General features: G+C 43.1%; 1 protein-coding gene across 6 annotated transcripts in view; it reads right to left on the bottom strand.

Annotated features, from left to right (window-relative positions):
- GTPBP3 (GTP binding protein 3, mitochondrial) overlaps positions 1-12,788 on the bottom strand; it is a 91,519-nt gene that overhangs the window by 45,632 nt on the left and 33,099 nt on the right. For all 6 annotated transcript variants that reach the window (XM_069962226.1, XM_069962224.1, XM_069962227.1 and 3 more), the window contains exon 3: positions 1,361-1,596. In XM_069962226.1, the coding sequence (XP_069818327.1) occupies positions 1,361-1,596 (236 nt within the window). The remainder of the gene's footprint in view (positions 1-1,360; positions 1,597-12,788) is intronic.

Genomic DNA, 12,788 nt, shown 5'->3' with positions numbered 1-12,788 from the left:
AAGTTTCTTGTGTTCCTGATCAGAACCTAAACCAGTGGTCTACAAGGCTGTGTTTCAACATTAGCAGTTAAAACAGAGTAAGGCTATGTGCACACATTATATTTGCTCAGTATTTTGGTCCTCATATTGCAACCAAAACCAGGAGTGGATTGAAAATACAGAGAGGCTATGTTTACACACTGTTGAAATTTAGTGGATGGCCGCCATTTAATGGCAAATAATTGTTATGAAATAATGACTGTTATTTGTCATAAAATGATGGCCATCCATTAACGTTCAACAGTGTGTGAACATAGCCTTTCTATATTTTTAATCCACTCCATGGCCTGCATAGCGGGATCTACAGCCCTGTACTCTGACCCAGGAAGTCTCCCTCAACTTCCAAATCATAGCAGATGCACTTCAGGCTGGGGCTTACATCAGGGGACAGGACTGTGGAGGATAATCTCTACATAGCTATAACACCTCTCTCCCTGGACAGAGTGCTGCTATACTGTGCCCACATATGTCCCACTCATTCCTTCATACTCCCTGCAGTCTCTGTCAGCCCTTGAGTTTCCCATCCTCTCCATTACTGTTATACTGTGCCTGCACTTACACTTAGCTATACACACTGCTGCTATAATGTGCCTGTACTTACACTTAGCTATACACACTGTTGCTATAATATGCCTGCACTCACACTCAGCTATACAAACTGCTGCTATAATGTGCCTGTACTTACACTTAGCTATACACACTGTAGCTATAATATGCCTGCATTCACATTCAGCTATACACACTGCTGCTATAATATGCCTGCACTTACACTCAGCTATACACACTGCTGCTATTATCTGCCTGCACTCTGTGATTCTCATTTCCTGATTGGTCCATGCTGAACACATGCCGCTTCCCCATTGCTGTCATGTGGCCACACAGACCTCTGACAGCAGCCCTGCTTCTCTATTCTAGCCTGTTGTACTACACTACTGCCTTATGGGGATCTGCAGTTCCATCCTGTATCTAAAAACTGCTTCTGTTTTTTCAGGTTTATGCACTTACTATACATTATACACCACATGCTGATTGCTAAACTGTACAGTAACTTATAATATGACATATTCAGCTGTTTCTAAATGTTGGTTTCATTTGTTTTACATGTTATTCAGAATAATAAATCATTATTTTGGGGTGTGGAACCAATTGTCTGCATTTCAGTGATTTATTATGGACAGTTTTGCTTTGGTTTAAGAGTGGATTTGGATTAGAAGCACGGTCCTGGAACGAATTATGCTCGTAATCCAAGGCACCACTGTATTGTATAAATCAGATTGCAGAAAAAGTAACATTTGTAATAAAAACTGTACTGAAGTATTACCTGAAAACCTTACCACAAGTCCTCTGTCCAACAGCTCCCCAGATTTCGGGCAAAAAATTGATGCAAGTTTTACTTGCCGTGGTGGAGGTAATGTCTGCCACTTTGTTAGGTGGCGCAAAGTCTCTTCACTAGCAGGTCCACTGGTCCTGATAACTGCTACTCCACATTTCCCATGGCCAGATGAGAGGGCAAATATGGTATCTCTTACATAATGACGTATCCACTTCTTCAAAGGACTACATAATAAAGACAATTATTGTTTAATAAAATGTATGGCACTAACAACAACAACATATTTCATGAGTATCCCTGTAAAAAGTTTTCTTACATTAATTAAGAATCTCAAACTGCAGGTTAGGCTGGGTTCATGCTGTGTTTTTGCAATTGGTTTTTTTTTTTTGCAAAAAAAAAAAAACGGATGAAAAATAACATGCATTCATGTGCATCCATTTTGATCCGATTTTCCATTGACTTCCATTTAAAAAAAAGGATCAAAACAGATCCGTTTTATTTTTAAACGGACACAAAAATGAGGTTGACTACATTTTTGTGTCTGTTAAAAAAAAAGGATCCTTTTTGATCCTTTTTTTATAATGAAATTCAATGAAAAAAAATCAAAACGGTTGCACGCAAAAAAAAAAGAATGAAAAAAACAGATTGCAAATACGCAATGTGAACCCAGCCTTAGGAGACAAGCAAATTAACTGTAATAATGAAGTGAAGTGCTTCATTATCTCAGCAGTCCGGGCCTGCTGCCTTTTAACTCCTTACTGCTCCTTGCCGTTCTGGGAAAAGCTGGATCCAGTCCTGGGAAACTGGGAGAAGTTTCCATGGACTGGATCCAACTTTTCCAGGCACCTGGGGTGGAGCGGCACAGAGTTAAAAGGCGCTTTGCTTCGCTATGACTGTAAATTTGCTATCTCTGGTGCAGATATATATTATGCTTATATTTGTTACCTTTGCTTTATGATATCCCCACATTTATTTAAGTGCTAGTATAGTAAATACGCGTACTATGAATCCTTAGACTAATAAGGCTAGGTTCACACTGTACGTTACAATATAAAATATATAAACATACCATACTGAAACGGAAACAGTGAAACGGGTGGAAAAACATAGGGGGAGATTTATGAAACTGGTGTAAAGTAGAATTGTCTTAGTTGCCACTAGCAACCAATCAGATTCCATCTTTCATTTTTCACACAATCTGTGAGGAATGAAAAGTGAAAAAGGGCAACTAAGACAATTCTACTTTACACCAGTTTCATAAATCTCCCCCTATGTTTTTTCATCCGTTTCACTGTTTACGTTTCAGTATGGTATGTTTAATTTTAATGTACAATAATACGTTGTCAATCACATTCCTGTTATATATATAATCTGTTTCAAATGGATTAGGGAGATTCCTATGAATGTATATGTTAAATGGACAGCAAAAACGTAGCGTAAACCTAGCCTTACACAGTTGGCAAAATATACTACTTAGAGCGTAACTGTCATGTTTTTTTTTATTGCAAAAATAAAAAAAGTAGTATAAGCGATTTTAAGAAACTCTGTAATAGGTTTTATTAGCCAAAAAAGCCTCTTTCTGTACTCAAAAAGCAATTTCCCAGCCTCCCCCGCCCTCACTTCTTATCTGTGCATTATCAGGCAAACACGTCTTCATTACAGAGAAGCCAGTGAAGACGGGTTCTGCTCTCTCCATTATCTCCTATGAAGGGGGGAGGGGCCGAAGGAAGATGAGGGAGCAGGAAGAGGTGACATGAAGGTCAGCTGTTTGTAGACTCTCTGGGCACCTAAAACGCTGGACTCCGGGGTCAGAAAGCTCAGTGCTTATCTATGAACTGCTGAGAGAAGATTGCAGGGTGTTGTGCTGTGCAGGACTGCTCCGTGCTCACTCCTCTCAGCCCCTCCCCTCTCCATAGCCACATAATGGACACAGAAATCCTGCTTCATCTGTAGTGAGAGGGGAGCTAGAAAAACTGCTTTTTCAGAACAGAAGGAAACTCTTTTGGTTTATAATACCTATTACAGAGTTTCTTAAAATCGCTTGTACTGTTAATATTATTGTTTTCCGAAAAATGACCCTGAAATGACAGTTACGCTTTAACATAAAATAGTTGTATATAAATCATTTGAAGGAAATGTAAAAAAAAAAAAAAAACATACATGGGGAGACTTACTAAACCAATATTCTGGCTGGAGTGCACAGATTTGCAATCTGTCTGAAACCAAAATGTCTAATTTTGCCTATAGCAACCAATCACGGCTCAGCTTTAATTTAATATCCAACAGAAACGTGACCTGGCACCGCTAGCTCAGGAGTAATTAATGCTCAGCAATGACCATGGTACAGTAATTTTGCTGAATAGTAGAAAGAAAAAAAAAAAAAAAAGACTGTAGCACTCTCCATTTGGCCCCTTAGTGGCCTCTTTGCCTCTCAATAATTTCAGCACTGCATGCCGACAAATGACTAGTTGCCGCCCCTCTCCATTAGTTTTTGGTGCTGTGTTTTAAAGGAGAACTCCAGGTAAGGAAAAAAAAATTTGAGTCAAAAGTACATTAAAAGTTACATAGATGTCTATATAATAATATATTACCGTGTCTGTATGGATCTGCAGCAATGGTAGTTGACTGACATTCAGGAAGCAAAAAAAATGGCCTTTTTTCCATCCACTCTGTCTCCTGCTCCCTCTGCTGGCCCTTCCCTCAGGAGACAGAAATCATGTGACCTCCATCTCACATTGAGTTTGTTTGATGAGCACAGGCCAATGATGAACATGTGACAGGGGGCAGGGCGTAATGTCACGGGAAGATTGGCTCAATCTTGTCTCCCATCTCCCTGAGTGAATTACCATCATTGAAAGGCCCCTCCAGCTTACAAGGAGTGAAAGAAGCAGGTGCTGCAACTTCACTGATTGTGCAATAGTCTCCAGTGAAATTAGGGCTATGTTCACACATGCTGGAGTTTCATTGCAGTATCTTTACAAAAATGATGCAGTACTGCAATTAATTCATGCAGTATCCCCATGAAATAAAGATAAACAGAACTTGATACGCCCAAGGATAGCGCCAGGAGCGCTCCCCACCAGACATGCCCACAGCGACGTTGAAAAAGGTCCTGGATAGGATCGAAACGTCCACAGTCGCTTTGCATCCAATAATTGTCTTGCTAATGAAAGCATTGTTATTTTCCTGGCTTCTCTCCTGCACGCTGTTAATAAATTTATGAACACTTTTGCATATAAAAAACGAGTGCTTCGGATTTTTTTCTATTGGACCGGTAGAGAATACAGCACGCTGTGTGGTGTTGCAGGTAGAGAATACAGCACGCTGTGTGGTGTTGTAGGTAGAGAATACAGTGTGCTGTGTGGTAGTACAGGTAGAGAATACAGTGTACTTTGTGGTGTTACTGGTAGAGAATACAGCGTGCTGTGTGGTGGTACAGGTAGAGAGTACAGTGTACAAGCCTGGAGAACAAAAAAATGGCTGCACATCTCACCCATGTTTGATACTAAAGCTTTTCAGCTACATTAAAAACCAACATCAGAAATTAGTATATAATTTGATCAAACCATATTGCCTCATGTACCACGTGCAGGTCTACTAATAAACATGAGTTCCTACTCTAACAATGGTGACCACCACCACCAGTACAAAGCCATAACCCACAGGAAGGGGAGGGTACCTAACGGTCCAGAAACCCCAACGTGTTACAGCTAGAGAATAAAGAGTGCTGTGTGTTGTTACAGCTACAGAATACAGCATGCTGTGTGGTGTTACAGGTGGAGAATACAGCATGCTGTGTGGTGTTACAGGTAGAGAATACAGTGTGCTGTGGTGTTACAGGTAGAGAATACAGTGTGCTGTGTGGTGTTACAGGTAGAGAATACAGCAAGTTGTGTGGTGTTGCAGGTAGAGAATACAGCATGCTGTGTGGTGTTACAGGTAGAGAATACAGAGTGCTATGTGGTGTTACAGGTAGAGAATACAGAGTGCTATGTGGTGTTACAGGTAGAGAATACAGAATGCTGTGTGGTATTACAGGTAGAGAATACAGCGTGCTGTGTGGTGTTACAGGTAGAGAATACAGCGTGCTGTGTGGTGTTACAGGTAGAGAATACAGCATGCTGTGTGGGGTTACAGGTAGAGAGAATACAGTGTGCTGTTTGGGGTTACAGGTGCGCTGTATTCTCTACCTGTAACACCACACAGCATGCTGTATTCTCTACCTGTAACACCACACAGCACGCTGTATTCTCTACCTGTAACACCAGACAGCGCACTGCATTCTCTAGCTGTAACACCACACAGCATGCTGTATTCTCTTGCTGTAACACAACACATCATCAGTCTGTTCTCAGCAAACAAACTCAATGTGAGCTAAGGTCATGTCAATGCTGTCTCATGAGGGGGGGAGTAAGGAGCAGGAGGCAGAGTGGATTGAGCAGAGCTCAGTTTTCTTCACTTCCGGAATGCCAATCAACCAACAGAGTGACAGAACCATGCAGACACGGTAATACATTACATAGAGATTATATATCTTTTAAATTTACTTTATAATAGATAATAATTTTCCTGATCCAGAGCTCCCCTTTAAGACATAGTAAAAGTGTTAGAAGTAGATAAGGAAGAAAGAAGAATATTTTCTCCCTATGTTTTGCTTAAAGGAGAAGTCCAGCCAAAACTATTTTTTAATATGTTATTACTTACGGAAAGTTAGACAAATTTCTAATGTACATTAATTATGGGAAATGCACATATAGGGCTATTTCCCTTAATTTAGTAAATCAGGGAGACTTCAGATTCTCTAAAATACCGTGATGTCACGAACCGAGGGTGTAATTACAATGGAGTGTCCAGCAGGGGTGCACTATATATAGAAGTCAATGAGCACCATTGACTTCTATATAGAGTGCGCCCCTGCTGAACACTCCATTGGAATTACAATGGATGTGTATGTAAATGTAATATACAGTGTTTTTGATTGAATACATTTATGAAATACTTTGGGGAGCTAGTGTCCTTGCTCCCCAAAGTATTCCATAAATGTAATCAATCAGTACATTTGGATACTGTAAGCGCCCCCGCCGCTCTGGACTACACTGAACTACTACTCCCATCACCTGCTCATAGCATGAGCAGGTGATGGGAGGTGTAGTAGCTTTGTTATCGCTATGAGATCGCCGCCGCCGCTGATGCTGCCGGTCGCCGCTCATCACTGCAGCCATCATGCCCCTCAACTCCCCCCTCCTGCTTCTTCCGGGATCCGGCAACTTTACACTATCTGATGGCTGACTCCCTGCCCAGCCGCCGCTCTCCGATCACACGTGCCGGCCGGGGACACCAAATGTACTGATTGATTACATTTATGGAATACTTTGGGGAGCAAGGACACTTGCTCCCCAAAGTATTTCATAAATGTATTCAATAAAAAACACTGTATATTACATTACATACACATCCATTGTAATTCCAATGGACTGTACAGCAGGGGCGCACTATATATAGGAGTCAATGGTACTCATTGACTTCTATATATAGTGCGCCCCTGCTGGACACTCCATTGGAATTACACCCCTGGTTCGTGACGTCACTTTTTTAGAGAATCTGAAGTCTCCCAGATCTACTAAATTAAGGGAAATAGCCCTATATTTGCATTTCCCATAATGAATGTACATTTGAAATTTGCCTAACTTTCCATAAGTAATAACATATTAAAAAATAGTTTTGGCCGGAGTTGTCCTTTAACATTTACTGCAAGGAAAACTGCATCTATAAATCAGGCCTTACTAAATTTTATTAATCTGCCTGGAAGAAAATTGGTTAATTCACATGCATTCCCCATTGGAGCTTTAGTTCAAAATAGTTTAATCCACTGCTCAGGGAATTTACACATTTAAATGCTTATCTATGGCCTTAATGCCTTGAAAGAGATATTACTGAGGCATCATTTTTTCATAATCACAGTTCTTCATCCTAGCTCAGAACATTAAAGGGATTAGTACCAGAAACCTATATTTCCCTGCAGAAGAACATCTGCAGTGACTCTTTAAAATAGTTAAAAATGGAAAGTGTTGGATTGTTTTTACAGTGTAAGCATAAAGTCACAAGTATAATACAGAGTCCCCCAAGACCAATCCTATTTAACCAGAAAATATTAATGCATGATCCGCATGTTAGAATCAAGATACTCATCCAAAGGTACACTAGATCAGAGGATAATTATTTACACATGTATATTTTGTCTTAGTATCTGTAAGCCAAAACTAGAAATGGGTCCAAAACAGCAGGGGTTTTAATCACAGATCCCCACTGTCATTCTAAAATGTCAGAAGTATTGGTGCGTTTACACGGAACGATCATCGTTCGAATTTTTGCAATAACGATCGCATTTGAGCGATAATCGTTCTGTGTAAACACAGCAAACAATCAAGCGATGAGTGAAAAATCGTTCATTTTGATCTTTCAACATGTTCTCAAATCGTCGATCATCTTTGTCAGTAACTTACCTGACCGCGCTCCAGCGTCGTCTGGTCCGGCTGGAGCGCAGCGCCGTCCTCCTCGGCCGAGCCGGGTGACGTCACGGAGACCCGACGGCGTCCCTAGTAACCAGGGAAGCCGCGGGTCTCGCGTTAGTGTACGTCGCCCGGCCAAGCAGCTGAGTGCTGTTGAGCTCAGGCTGAGTGACGGATCTCTCTGCCACTCAGCCTGCAGCGCACCAGCTGCTATGTGTCTGGATTCAGGAGGCCGGACCAATCAGTCTTTGGTCCGGGCTCCTGATCCAGTATAAAGTGTTTGCAGTGTCAGCCTCTAATCGCTGGCTATTAGTTTGTTCTGATCCCAGCTCCCGAGTCCCTTGTATTCTGTCCTATCCTTTTCCATTTTGTCTTGCCTGGATTCTGACCTTTTGCCTGTCCCCTGACTCTCCGCTCGCCTCTGATTTTGTACTGCGTTGCTCGTTTGGTTCCTGACTCGGCTAGTTGACTCTCCGCATTTTGTTTGTCTGTCTGTCTGCGTTTTATGTTCTGCACGTATACAGTATAGGGATTGTCTTCGTGGTTGTCCGCGACCGCCTAGGGTCGACTGAGGCAAGTAGGCAGGTGACAGTGGGTGGGGTCAGATTTAGGGCCCACTGTCGAGTGTCTTGTCTTCACCTGCCGATCGTGACAGAATAGCCAGCCTGTACAGTTTCGTGACGTGCACCAGGATTTCTATTATGGATCCTATGAAAGCATTGTTGGAGCAAATGCAGAACCTAAACTCTATGGTACAGAGCCTTGCTGAACGGGTTCAGGAGCAGGAGGCTGCTCCCCGACAAGTTACTATGACCACCCCTTCCCCCCCTGGACCACCGGTACAACTCCCAGAAAAATTTAAGGGTGATAGAAGGAATTTCCGGACCTTCAGAGAGGGGTGCAGACTGTTCTTTCGACTACGTCCCCGCTCCTCAGGGGACGAGTCCCAAAGAGTGGGGATTATCATGTCACTGTTGCAGGGGCCACCACAGGAGTGGGCATTTTCTCTTCCTCCCAACGCCATAGAGTTAACCTCGGTTGATTATTTCTTTTCAGCTTTGGGTTTATTGTATGACGACCCTGACAGGACTGCTGTAGCCGAGCGACAATTGACATCTTTAAAACAAGGTAAAAGGCCAGTTGAGGACTATTGCGCAGAGTTCCGCCAGTGGTGTATCCCATCCGGTTGGAACAACTCTGCTCTGCGCTATCAGTTTCGGGTGGGCCTATCTGAGCAGCTAAAGGACTGGTTGGTAGCTTATCCTCCCCCTGAAACGTTAGAAGAGACCATGACGTTAGCCATCAGGGTGGATCGTCGTACGCGGGACAGACGTAGGGAGAAAGGAATCGTTGAACTCTGTAAAACCCCTACCTCTTTTCTGTCTCCTTCTAAACCTCCTCCTTCCCCGTTACCACCTCCGGAGGAACCCATGCAGATCGGGGCTACCGATGCGAAAACTAGACGGGCCCATCGTATGCAACATAATCTGTGTCTGTACTGTGGCAAAGCTGGACATCGTGTTCGGGAATGTACTTCCAGGCCTGGATCATCGCCGGAAAACTCCAGCGCCTGAGTGACTATCGAGGGGGTCACTCAGGCGCACAGGTACCACTCGATAAGAATAAATTAATGGTCCCCATCTCACTATGTTTGGGTGAGAAGTGTATTTCGGGAATGGCCCATGTTGATTCAGGGGCATCCGCTAATTTTATTAATTCCGGGTTTTGGTCCAGTCTGGAGGTATGTCCACTTCAGCTTAAATGCCCGCTGAGTATTACTGGGGCGGACTTTACACCACTGGCTCAAGGTAGAGTGAAATATATCACTCCTCCTCTAGAAGTAAAAGTGGGGTCGATCCATTCGGAGTGTCTTGATTTTCTGGTTATGGACAATTTGTCTTCCAATGTTATTTTAGGTTTGCCCTGGTTGACCCAGCATAACCCTGTTTTCGATTGGGCAAGCAGAGAGCTCGTCCAATGGGGGCCCGGGTGTGCTGCTCACTGTCTTTCTTTAAATTTAACAGGATGTTCTTCATTAGAAGGGGAGATCCCCGAGTTTCTGTCTGATTTTTGTGATGTTTTTGATGAAAAATCGGTGGATGAACTACCCCCTCATCGTCCATACGATTGTGCTATCGATTTGGTTCCTGAATCTAAATACCCGAAAGGGCGTATCTTTAATTTGTCTAGACCCGAAAGGGAAGCTATGCGGGATTATATTAAGGAAAGCTTACATAAGAGTCACATCCGTCCCTCCTGTTCTCCCCTTGGGGCCGGATTTTTCTTCGTAGGCAAAAAAGATGGTGGATTACGTCCCTGCATTGATTATCGGGAGCTAAATAAAATCAACATTAAGAATCAACACCCGCTCCCTTTGATTCCAGATTTGTTTGATCAGATTGGGGGGGCCCGGTGGTTTTCTAAGATCGACCTCCGGGGGGCCTATAATTTGATTCGAATAAGGGAGGGTGACGAGTGGAAGACTGCATTCAATACCCCCGAGGGACACTTTGAATACCTAGTCATGCCCTTCGGGTTGTGTAATGCGCCTGCAGTTTTCCAACGCTTCGTCAATGATGTGTTTCGTGAGTACCTGGGTCGTTTTGTAGTGGTGTACTTGGACGATATCTTGGTTTTTTCTCCAGATTGGTCTTCACATGTCAATCATGTTCGCAGAGTTATGGAACTGTTAAGACACAATCAGTTATTTGCGAAGTTGTCGAAGTGCCAGTTTGGTGTTCAGGAGGTCTCTTTTCTGGGATATAAAATCACCCCTAGTTCTTTTGGTATGGATCCCCTTAAGGTGGCAGCCATTGAAAAGTGGGAACGCCCCAGGAATCTTAAAGCTCTTCAAAGATTTCTGGGTTTCGCCAACTACTACAGAAAATTTATTAAAGGCTTCTCAGTAATTGCTAAACCCTTAACCGATCTCACTAGAAGGGGTTCCGATATGGATAACTGGACTCCTGAAGCCATTCTGGCCTTCGACAAACTCAAAACATGTTTTCTGTCGCTCCAGTGTTGATTCAACCTAACTTTGAATTACCTTTCATTGTCGAGGTAGACGCATCAGAGGTGGGTGTAGGGGCTGTCCTCTCACAAGGTCCCGTAACACTCACTAACCTCCGACCCGTTGCCTACTTCTCTAGAAAGTTCTCCAAGACCGAATGCAACTATGACATTGGCAATAGAGAGCTCCTTGCCATTAAGTGGGCATTTGATGAGTGGAGACATTTTTTAGAGGGGGCTAAACACAAAATTAAAGTTCTTACCGATCATAAAAACCTCGTTTATTTAGATAAAGCTAAGCGCCTTACTCCACGGCAAGCCAGATGGGCATTGTTTTTTGCACGGTTTGATTTTGAAATCACCTTCAGACCAGGTTCCAAGAATGTAAAGGCAGATGCGTTATCTCGTAGTTTCAGTGTTAAAGAGGTCCCTGTAAGAGAATCCGAAACCATCTTATCTCCTGGGGTGGTGGTGGCAATTCTGCAGCCCGATCTGGCTGCTCAGGTGGTTCAGTCTCAGTCCATGGCACCTAGAAACACCCCGGAAAATAAACTATTTGTTCCCCCTAATCTTCGGTTGAAAGTGTTGGAAGAAACACATTGTTCAGTACTGGCAGGTCATCCAGGTATTGCTGGTACCAAGTATCTACTGTCTCGTCATTATTGGTGGCCATCCTGGGCTACGGATACTAAACTGTTTGTAGAAGCTTGTGAGATTTGCGCCAGGTCCAAGGTTCCTCGCAGGTTACCGGAGGGACTTCTTCAACCCCTGCCTCTGCCTGCTAGACCTTGGACCCACATCTCCATGGATTTTATAACTGATTTACCACCCTCTAAGGGTAAAACGGTGATTTGGGTGGTTGTTGACAGGTTCTCGAAGATGTGTCATTTAATTCCTCTCAACAAACTGCCCAATGCTCGTACTTTGGCCTCTCTTTTTATTAGTCATGTCTTACGGTTGCATGGGGTACCAGAGAATATCGTGTCTGACCGGGGGGTACAGTTTATATCTAGATTCTGGAAAGAGTTTTGTGGTCGCCTAGGTATATCTTTGTAATTTTCTTCAGCCTTTCATCCACAATCCAATGGACAAACTGAGAGGGTAAATCAGTCACTGGAGCAATTCTTAAGGTGTTTCGTTGCAGGCTCACAGGAGAAATGGAGAGAATACTTACCATTGGCTGAATTTGCCCTGAACAATCGTGAAAGTCAGTCTCTCAAAATGTCGCCGTTCTTTTGTAATTTTGGGTTTAATCCTCGTTGTTCTTCTGTACATGCGTCCGAATCCACTAATCCATCCGCCGAAGGAATTTACAGAAAACTGTGCACAGTTTGGGCCCAGGCTCTGCAGAACCTGGTTAAAGCTCAAGAGAATTGTTAAAAACAATCTAATAAAAGACGCATATCTGGCCCTGAGTACAGGGTAGGTGACAAGGTGTGGCTCTCCACTAGAAATTTGAAATTAAAGACACCATCTGGTAAATTGTCTCCAAAATACATTGGTCCTTATCCTATAGTAGAAATCATAAATCCAGTTTCATTTAAGCTGCTGTTGCCTAGGAGTCTTAGAATTCACGATGTTTTTCATAAATCTCTATTGAAAAAATTTGTTAATCCAGTGATTCCGTCTGCTCCTCCCGCTCCGTTGGTCATTCAAGGTGAACTGGAATATGAGGTGGAGAGAATTCTGGATTCTCGTCGGGTTCAGAGTTCTTTACAATATTTAGTTCATTGGAAAGGATTTGGACCAGAGGAGCGCACTTGGGTAGCTAGTAGAGATTTGCATGCATCACGTCTAGTTAGACAGTTTCATCTGCAAAATCCATCTAAGCCTGGTCCCTTAGGTAGAGGTCCGGAGGCCCCTCCTGAAGGGGGGGGTAATGTCAGTAACTTACCTGA

This window comes from Dendropsophus ebraccatus, chromosome 3, assembly GCF_027789765.1.
Source record: "Dendropsophus ebraccatus isolate aDenEbr1 chromosome 3, aDenEbr1.pat, whole genome shotgun sequence".
Classification (NCBI taxonomy): Eukaryota; Metazoa; Chordata; class Amphibia; order Anura; family Hylidae; genus Dendropsophus; species Dendropsophus ebraccatus.
This window is presented reverse-complemented; position numbering and strand designations above follow the sequence as displayed.